Here is a 10,062-nt window from a genome sequence, read left to right as displayed (position 1 = left end):
TATTAATTTTTTAATTTTATAAAAAAACAAAAAAAATTTCAATTCGCATGTATCTACACGACCGACATGGAACGTTTTTGCAGGACATGGGATGACCTGGTCCTTAACGCCTAAGATATGATTTTTTGGGTTCTGTCCAATCAAAAAAAAAAAAATCAGATAATGACGTGGCGTGATATGCGTGGAAAGTAATGAACCGGAGAAAACAGAGGAAGAAGGACAACAAATCCTAATCGTGACGAACTTCAAAGGTACAGACATGCACAGTACCTAAGCAAGCTTCCAAAAAGGCAGAGCGGAAAATGACCTCAAAACCGTTTGATCTCACAATAAAATCAGAACCCAAATAAGCCCACAATCCGCCATATCGTTTTAGATCTTCTCTTTCCTGTTGTTTTGCTTGTTTCGTAGTTCCAACTACTTCAAAACAACAACAACCTCTTCTGATTCCTGTTTCCGTCTGTCACTTCCCTTTCTAGTTTTGCTTCACCATCATGTATCATACATTTCCCCGTCCAATTTAAGGTAATCTCCTTGGTTTCTTTTTATTTTTTGTTTTGGGTATTTTTTGTTTTTCTGGGTTGGGTAAAAAATTAATGGGGGTCCCCAGCTGCCCCAAAAAAGGTTAAATTTTTGTGATTATGATTGGATTTCGTTACATGTGTTGGTATCTGTGGATTGATCTGTCTTGATCATTTGAAATAGAGTTTGGGAATCTGGGTTCTTACTCCACATGTGTAAAATAGATGTCTTTATTTATTTATTCATTTATTTTTGTATACTTGAGTAATATTGTTACCCTGTATAGTTATGCAAGTCGAGTTGATTTTGGGATAACTTTTACATTTTTGAAGCCTACTTATTTGACTTGTTATGTGGATGTTCTATAATTTTTGTGGGTGTTTGTATGTTATTGCATTAGCCATATTATATGCTCTTGAGGAGTTCGGTTTCACCGAGTTAATGTCTCAAATCAACGAGAAGTTAATCCTGACTGTTTCATTTTTTGCTTCGTATATATTTTCGGACCATATTACTAACATTATCTGAATAGAATAAACACTGCCATCTTGGAGAGAAAAGCTTTTTTTTTTTTTTTGTTAAGTGATAAAACCTTTTCTTGAATGTTGAGTAAGCCTCTTTTTGGACTTATTTGCTGCTTCGATCAAAGGATGCAACAGTATTTCTTTCTTCAGTTATGACTAGAGTTTTGTACAAAACTCATTGAGTTAGAATAGCACTCTAGAGTGTATGCTTTTTGGAGTGGAATGAGGAATCTGGTCATTTTTGATTGTGGAGTTTTTTAGGCCAAATTGGAAGCATAGTGTCAAGGTCCAGAGGGGAGCTATGAAATTCCATATCTGTAATGTACTAAAGTGAGACTGGGTATTGAAGTTTTCACACTATTTCAACTTGTAGATTGGTGTGGACACTTTGAATACAATACTGTTTTGGACACTTTTAGGGACCCAACTCTGGGAGCTATTGTAAAGAATGCAAAAAAGGAGAGAGTGGCTGAAAGATGGAGTAAACCAGGCCAAGGAGAATTGAAATTTAATGTCGACAGGGCAGCCAAAGGCTGTTCAGGTGAGGCCGGAATTGGAGTGGTTTTAAGGGACAAAGATGGGCATGTTAAGATTTTATTCTCCATGTCTATTGGGGTGGGGGACTCCACCATTGCTGATATTAGAGCTATTAGAGAAGCTTTCCTTCTGTTTTCAGCATCAAAATGGGATTAATCACATTTATTAATTGTGGAAAGTGACTCTAGAAACGCGGTGAAGTGGGCTAATAGACTAGAAGAAGCGCCTTAGAGGTTGCGGAAATGGATCCTTGACATTGAGAGATTAAAGAAGGAAATGAATGCATGGGAGGTTAAACACATTTATAGAGAGAAAAATCAAATGGCTGACAACCTTGCTAAAGCTGGGATTAACCGACAAGAGGAGCTCCTTCACATTTTTGATTAAGCTGATGGGGAGAATTTGATCGGGATGGAGGAACTGGCGAGGGAAGTGGAATCTCACTTATTGCTTTCTATGAGTTTATCTATGTTTTATCCCTTGGTTCTATCTTTGTTGATTGTTGGATGAGATTTTGATGCTTCAGGTTTTCAGCTTTGTTGATGACTTAAATAGTGTCCTTTGTGTTGTAAGGGGTGGGTACACTGTTGTATGTAAGAGGGAGGGGGATTTGTTTTTTGTTTTTGGTGATTGATGAGTTATTTTGTGTCATGAGAGATATTGTTCTTGTACAGAGAATGGTGAGGTTTTTAGGCTGTTATGCTAGTGAGATGCACAACACCCTTAAATCCTCCTTTTATTCTTGGCAAGGGAGCTTTACTTCCCTGATTGAATGAAATTTGTTACTTTTCAAAAAAAAAAAAAATTGATGTGGATCATGACAGTTGGTATTAGAGCACCTTTTCAGGGACACTGGACCGTGAATCCCACATCGGTTGTGTACTTACACAATTGAAGGACAGTGGACCAAAGGACAGCGGACCATGAATCCCACATTGGTTGTGTACTTACAACCGAAGGATAGTGGACCATGAATCCCGTATCGATTGTGTACTTAAATGAATCCCACATACATTGTGTACTTAAATGAATTGGACATAGGCTGTGTACTTGCAACCGAAGGATAGTGGACCATGAATCCCACATTGGTTGTGTACTTACAACTAAAGTAGGTTAGTGTGGACTGTGCCACATAACCTTCTCATGTGCATACTCAAATGCCAAACTTATATAGTTGAGTAATTATCAAATCAATGCTTTGCAGGTTAGTGTGGACTGTGCCACATAACCTTGTCATGTGCATACTCAAATGCTAAACTTATATAGCTGAGTAATTATCAATAATTCCATTTAATGTGTTTTGATGTAGATTAGAGGTTGGGAGCTATGTCGGTAGCAACCATTGAGAGCATGGCATCCTTGAGTAGTGATCTTTTCTACGACATATTGAGGCGTCTTGATGGCCCAACTTTGGCCACTGCAGCATGTGCATGTGCGACATTTTGTTCAATCTCAAGAGAGGAGAGACTATGGGAAAATGTTTGTTCTACTATGTGGCGTTCAACGAACAGAGAAGATGTTAAAAGTTTGATTTCTTCGATTGGTGGATTCAGAAAGTTCTACGCAGATTGTTTCCCACTTATTGTTAATAAGGAAGTAACAGAGTATCAGTGGAATGACTATCTTGAGTACCCTGAAGAATGGACTGAAGCTGAATATTATGGTGACACCGATGGGGTTGAAAGTATTTCACCATTAGATTTTGTTTCTATTGTAGATATCAGGTATAAAGATAAAACAATCTGTTCAAAAGTCCTATGGGGTATTCCTAATGCAAATGGATCCAATAGTTGGTTTTACAACTGCCCATTTCGGATTGATCTTCTTACATATGCTGCTAGAGATGATGATAATGAAGGTGAGGTTACCCTTTCAGTTTCTGATGGTCTGCCACCAATTATTTCTATGGAAAAGGAACGGAAAGATGGGAAACTGTGGAAGGAGCTCCGAGATGGCCTCCGCCTTAGTTGGATTGTTGTAAACAGAAAAGTTAAGCAAGCTGCTAATCTTGCCAGTTGGAGCCCTCTTGGTGGACAGAGGCATTGGCCCACAGACAAGGATTTTGTGATAAGGTTTGGGTCTGTTCTTCCTGCCAAAGACGTCCTTCCATGTCAAGTAGTAGAGTGCATTCTTATCATGAAGTTCAGAGTCATCCACACAGAGGGCGAAGGTATAGAGACAACTCTCAAATTGACAGAGCTGAGCATGCAGTTGGAAGATATGGAAGGTGCACATGTTAATGGAAGAAACAGTTTGCTTATTCTGAAGGAAGCTCTGAGCTGCCACCGCAGCAAAAATTACAGTGAAGTTCTTGAGTCCTGTCATTTGTACTCTAAAGTACAGAGTGAGTTAAAAGAGGAGAAAATGAGGAATGAAAGCAGGTTAGACAGACTTTGTATCTTAAGCGGCATTGCTGTGTTCATCACTTTTTGGTATTACATTTTGTAAATGTAGGTGCTGCTTTCATTTAACACTTTTACCAAAGATGTTTTAACAAACTCTCAACCCTTTTCTTCTGATGTAAAGATTCAATTTTGCTTCAAGTAATAAAAAGGTTTCTATCTTTCTAATCTGATTCTCTTTTTAGTGGTGTTTAAGAAAAATGCTTGCCAAGTGGTTAGTTACATTCACTATGATTGACCGTATAATTCAAGGGACATTGTGCAGAATGTTTCCCACTCAAGCGCCAGAGGCTCTCCCCCTGGACCTCGTAAGATGGTTCTGCCTATCACTGGTCACAAGACCTGCTCTCTTTCGAGCTAGTCCTCGCTTGCAGCAGTTATATTTAAGTCTACTTGATTATACATTTGCCTGCTTATGCGAGCTTGTGTGGGAATCAACTCTTGGTTTCAGGAATAGAGAAAATATCGGCAATGCTAATGGTAATCCATTGTACTTAAAATAACCTCCTTCCATTGTATATCAATCGACTACATAGATCTCCTACGTTTTCACAAACAGGGAAAACCAGAAAAAGAGAAAAAGAATTACATGCGATCTTCTCTCAGTCCTATACTAATCATCAGTTCAACAAATACTAGGAAAGAAAGAGTTAAGAATTTGGAGCAGGTTCTATGGTCATATTCCTCTTTTGAGCAGGCAATTCTAGTTACATACTCTAAAGCTCATAAGTCATCCCAATTTTGAGCATCCGCTCACGGGGAATTTGAAGTACTTTATCGCTTTGCGTCAAATACTTCTTCAAGAAATTGTAAGCGTAATTTATCAAAATCTTCTTTGCTATACCTGCTCCTTTGCTAGCACTCACCCCATTTTCACCAATCAAGTGGAAAACCCCAGCTTGCGATGCTCTATTCACTACTTCAATTTCTCCTTCCACAGCCTCTCGTAGCTTATCTTGATCTGATGCTGCCAAATTCTCATGTTCTTCCTTCTTACCACTTAACTCGCTTTGCAACTCTCCATCCTCGTTGGTTGTCCCCATCATTCAGCGCTGTTTGAGATAGCGATAACAGAAAGTCTTCTCTTATAAACTCCTTTAGCTTTTCAACCAACTGATTCTCAATCGGCTTTTGCTTATCCTGTACATCTTTATAACCATACCTAACAACACATCGAAAGATGCGAAGCTCCTTCGGTTCTAGCCTTCGGAAGAGGAACCTTTCTTCTGGCCTAACCTTGCTAACGAGCATTGATTTTATGGAGACAAAAACAAGAACTGAGTGCAGTGCTGGTATATTAGACACATAGTGCTTGAAGATGGGTGGAATACCCTGAACAACCTTCGAGTAAAACAAGGCAAGCCCAGGAATTCTAGACAAGTTTGTGTCCATGGTTATCATTGGTAGCTTTGCAACAGAAATCTTGTGTTGGAGCTCATAATAGTACCTTTTCCGGTGCACGCTATTCCAAACAATCATCACGGTCACTAGAACTGCTGCCACAGCTAATGGTAAGTACCCTCCACTTTCGAATTTGTAGAGGACTGAACTCAAATAGGTTAGCTCTAGTAGGCCGATGACAAGAACATAAGAGATTATGAAAAGAATGTTGGGTTTCCGTATAATTATCATTATCAGTACTAACAAGGAAGATGCAAGTACCATTACAGAAACCACAGCAACCCCTGTAGCAAAAATAGTCATTAATTAGTTTCAATGTTGATTATCAAACTACTAAAAGATTGACAAAATTCAAGATGCGACTGCAACAAATCTTTTCTCCATTGAAGAAGAAAGGATAAAATATTATCAAGGCCATTGGATTACCATACGCGTTGCCAATCTTGTCTGTAGTCCTGAAGCCAAGAGTAATTCCTACACAAGCTAGCATAAGAAGGTAATTGATTTCAGGAATGTAAACTTGTCCCTGGTACTTGGCTGTTGTGCGTATAACTTTCACATGAGGGAAACATCCTAGTGAAAGTGACTATTGCATTACAGAGAAAGTCCCTGAAATCAATGATTGACTCCCAATGATGGCAGCCAACACAGCTACCACGAACATTGGCCAATACAAAGGGCCTGCATTGCAACTATGAATTATATTCAGTAGATAAATTTTGTCTACTTGTTAGGAAAACAAAACTGTCAAATAGGCAATTATTATTCACCTGGTACAGATTTGTAGAAGGCATCAGCACCACAGTGTTGGTGCTTGCGAAGGAAGGAGGCTTGTCCAGTGTACGCCAACAAAATAGTTGGATAGACAATAGTACATCTGGTTATTTGTACGGATAGAACAGTAAAATGCCCAACATCAGCAAATAATGCCTCAGCTCCTGCATTAAAACGAACAATATGAGTCTTAAATTTTCAGTTTCACCTTCTCAATACAAACAGGTCATACATGAACATAAAAAAAGGAACAAAAGATCCGAACCTATTATGCAAAGGATAATGTCACCAAGGGAAATCCAAGCAGCTTTTTTGTTCCTCCTGAAATAGGCTATAATGTATTGTGGATTGATAGCTTTGACAATTAGTGGATCAAATTTGATGCAGTTGTAGACGCCAATCCTACCAATAAGCATGAACCATACGCACATTATAGGCGCAAAGCTATAATCCACTTTGTCAGTCCCAAATCTTTGAATCATGAAGAGGAACACCAAGATAGCTGCTGATATCCAAACAACCATATCTGCCAGAAACGAAATTTAGGGATAAAGAAATGAAGAAATAGTCATTTGTAAGTTGAAACAAGAATTGGCAATATGTTACACAAAATGGGATAGAACCTTGTGCCATTGCAGGTGTAGCTTGCTTGATGCCACCCACTGCTGATAATACTACAATTCAAGTCGTAGCAAAAGAGTGACTTGAAAGCCAGAAAACCATGCGCACCAAACAAAAGAAATAGTAGGCAATGAATGGAAAATATTATTATTAAACCTGAGATGGAAGGTGTGAGGATGCCATCCCCAATGAGCATAGAAGTTCCAATCATGGTGGAAAGCAATAGGAAGTACTTGGCATATTGGCTCTTCTCTAGCTTAGATTTGCGTGCTGATGCCCGTTTCAGCCGCCTGCTTGGCAACTCGATCTGAAAATTGGAAACATCGTGACCCTCCGCTTGTTGACTTGGGATCAAACTCACTTTCGCAGATCGTCATATGAGCGAGTACAGAGCAAATGTCCCTCCTGTCCAGTTTTACATTATTAAATAAGTAATTAGTTCTTGTACTAGAACGACCTTTTCTCATTGTATGTATTACATAAACTTACAATCTTTTTGTGGATACAAAACTCGGGAATATACGTACCATCTCCATTATCAGTGGCACGTAAGACAATCAAGATGTACTTAACCAAAGGGAGGAGAGTGATGGTATAGAAGATCAATGAATAAACTCCAAGAATATCATCACTGTGCTTGATTCCATCATTGAAAGTGCTGGGAAGAACGTACAGAGGTAAAGTCCCAAGATCTCCATATACAATTCCCAAGCTCTGGAACGCTGGATTCAAGATCACAGACCAGCTCACATCCTTCCCGCGCTAAATCAAAACCCAAAAATTAAAAAAAAAAATTTACATATTATTCTTTCATTATTCACTAGTACAACATAAAAGTGGGCAAAAAGACACCTTGAAGCCGTCGCCCTGATAAGAACCAGCAACTTCGATGGATTCGAAGTCTAACGGATCACAAGATGTTATGAAAATTACCCAAAAAATAATAAAGATAAAACTCAAAGAAATCAAGTAAATAGAAAAATATAAAAATTTACGTGATTCAGCGAGCCTATGTCTACGAAGTGAAACTGTTATTCTATTATTGAAAAATTAAAGTATAATAAATTAACCTCTATGGTTCTCCAAACCAATCCAAGATCCCTCATACACTCTTTCTCAATAACCTCTCAAGAATACTCACTCAAACCACTTTAGTTCCATCTAGAATAAAAGATAGAGTTACAAGGTGTCCCCTTTTTAGAGCTCTCGAAGTACTACTTGCAATTCTAAAGCTTAGAGATCTACTTTTATAGTATAAAAGTTCAAAGTAAAGTGTGATTAGGACTCGATGTGGAATAAGAAGTTTAAAATCATACAACTACTCAATGTTGTACACAAATAAGAATCCTAGTCAAATAAGATTTAGAATTCTAGTCAACTTAAAACTCAACAAATCTCCACCTTTGACTTGAATTCAAACTCTTTAAACCTTTTCCACCAGTCGCACCTGATTGCAACTTTCTAACTCCACCTACTTTCCAACACCTTGAACAACTCTCCAAGAATAAGACTTTCCAAATCATTGACCTTTATAATTACCATGAGTACACATATCGAATCAAGTATGGTCCAACACTCGATTCCACAAAACAGGTAATGCACCTATGTAGTCATCAAGTCAATGGCACTAATTGACTTCGAAAAGGGACCTCGACGACCCTTCCAACTCATTACTAATAAGATTTTTTGTCCTTTCACCATCGTCTACACCATGGGAACATTTCATCACCTCCTCAGCAAATGAAATCTCACTTTGGTAGCTACCATCTCCTGTGCATTGTTCCCATCCCTTCGAGGCCTTTCATTCTAGATAATATAAGCCATTATACAAATTCCCCCTCATTAGGACCATGTTGCCTTGTGTGACTTTTACCACTCCATCACAAGTAGAATATCCATGCCCTTTGGAGTCTAACAGGCTCAATGATACTAGATTCTTACGCATCTCTGAGACATAGGCCACACCACCCAAATAGCACACAATCCCATTAAACATTTTGATTTTCACCACTCCAAGACCCATGACTTTCACTATTGACTTATTACTCAAAGTCAAATTCCCAGCCACCCCTTCTTGAAGTAAATCAAAACAATCTTTTTGATAACATACGTGAGTGGCAGTAGCAGAATCTAAATACCAATCAGAATTTGCATCTATATTTTCTGAGATTACAAGGACATCACAATCATCACCTTCAGCAACGAAAGCACACTCACCTTTGTTCTCGTTAGTTTTATCCCATTTTGTAGAATAATCCATTTTAATATGTCCATACCCTTTGCATTGAAAGCACTGAACATTGTTGGATAATCTCATACTGGTTGACTTTCTCCTACGAACCTCAGTTACTAATGCCAAGCCACTTGGATCTCTATCCCCTTTCTTACTTTTCTTTAGGGCTTCGCGAGACATTAACGTTGCTTGTGCTTGTTCTAACGTTATTGTATCCATCCCACACATAAGAGATTCCACAAATACCTCATAGGAGTTTAGAAGTGAAGCCAGGAACAACAGTGCCTTTTCCTCTTCCTCCACTTTCACATCAACCTTCTTCAACTGATCAATGATCCTATCGAATTCATTCATATGCTTCATGAGGTCTCCATTCTCCTTTATCTTTAAGCGATACAACTTTCACCTAAGTTGCAACTTGTTGGAAAGACTTTTCGTCAAGTAAATCTTCTCTAACTTTGCCCACAACCTTGGAGCAGAATCCTCATCAATAACATGGTTAAACACATTATCTCCAATTTAAAGCCGAATAGTGCTCACATACCTTTACTCCAACTCTACCCATTCAACATCCTTCATGTCATCTGGTTACCCTTCCTCATTTCCTAGCAAGGGGCGTATTAAACCTTGCTGCACAACGAAATCTTTCATCATTCTCTGCCACTACGTGTGAAACTAGTCTTCCTATCAAATTTCTCAATTGAAAAATTCATAAAACTAGTAACTTTCGACATCTTTGTTGAATCTTAAATTTATCGAACCCCGAAGCTTTAATACTAGTTTATTATAAAAATTGCCCAAAAAACAACAAAGATAAAATCAGAGAAATCAAGCAAACAGAAAAACATAAGAATTTACATGGTTTAGCATTTATTTACCTACTTCCACAGAGTGAAACTGTTCTTCTATTATTGAGAAATTAAAGTACAATAAATTAACCTCTATGGTTCCCCAAACTAACCCAAGATCCCTCGCACACTCTTTCTCAATAACCTCCCAAGAACACTCACTCAAACCACTTTAGCTCCACCTAGAGCAAAAGACAGAG

General features: G+C 38.3%; 1 protein-coding gene and 1 pseudogene across 2 annotated transcripts; one reads left to right on the top strand and one right to left on the bottom strand.

The window, feature by feature from the left end:
- On the top strand, nt 219-4,155 carry LOC18613380 (F-box protein At2g27310). 2 transcript variants are annotated; one of them, XM_018114408.1, is made up of 2 exons: nt 219-525; nt 2,898-4,155. In XM_018114408.1, exon 2 carries the CDS (start codon nt 2,910-2,912, stop codon nt 4,029-4,031), a length of 1,122 nt encoding a protein of 373 aa, XP_017969897.1. In that variant the 5' UTR covers nt 219-525; nt 2,898-2,909; the 3' UTR covers nt 4,032-4,155. The 2 variants fall into 2 exon arrangements, with proteins under 2 accessions (XP_017969897.1, XP_007050649.1); XM_007050587.2 differs by having other exon boundaries at nt 2,893-4,155.
- Nucleotides 4,495-9,377, bottom strand: LOC18613379 (annotated as a pseudogene).

This window comes from Theobroma cacao, chromosome 1, assembly GCF_000208745.1.
Source record: "Theobroma cacao cultivar B97-61/B2 chromosome 1, Criollo_cocoa_genome_V2, whole genome shotgun sequence".
NCBI classification, from domain to species: Eukaryota; Viridiplantae; Streptophyta; class Magnoliopsida; order Malvales; family Malvaceae; genus Theobroma; species Theobroma cacao.
This window is presented reverse-complemented; position numbering and strand designations above follow the sequence as displayed.

What these genes read in the sequence shown, in the direction of transcription:
- LOC18613380 (XM_018114408.1), top strand. Translation starts at nt 2,910, where the DNA reads ATGTCGGTAGCAACCATTGAGAGCATGGCATCCTTGAGTAGTGATCTT.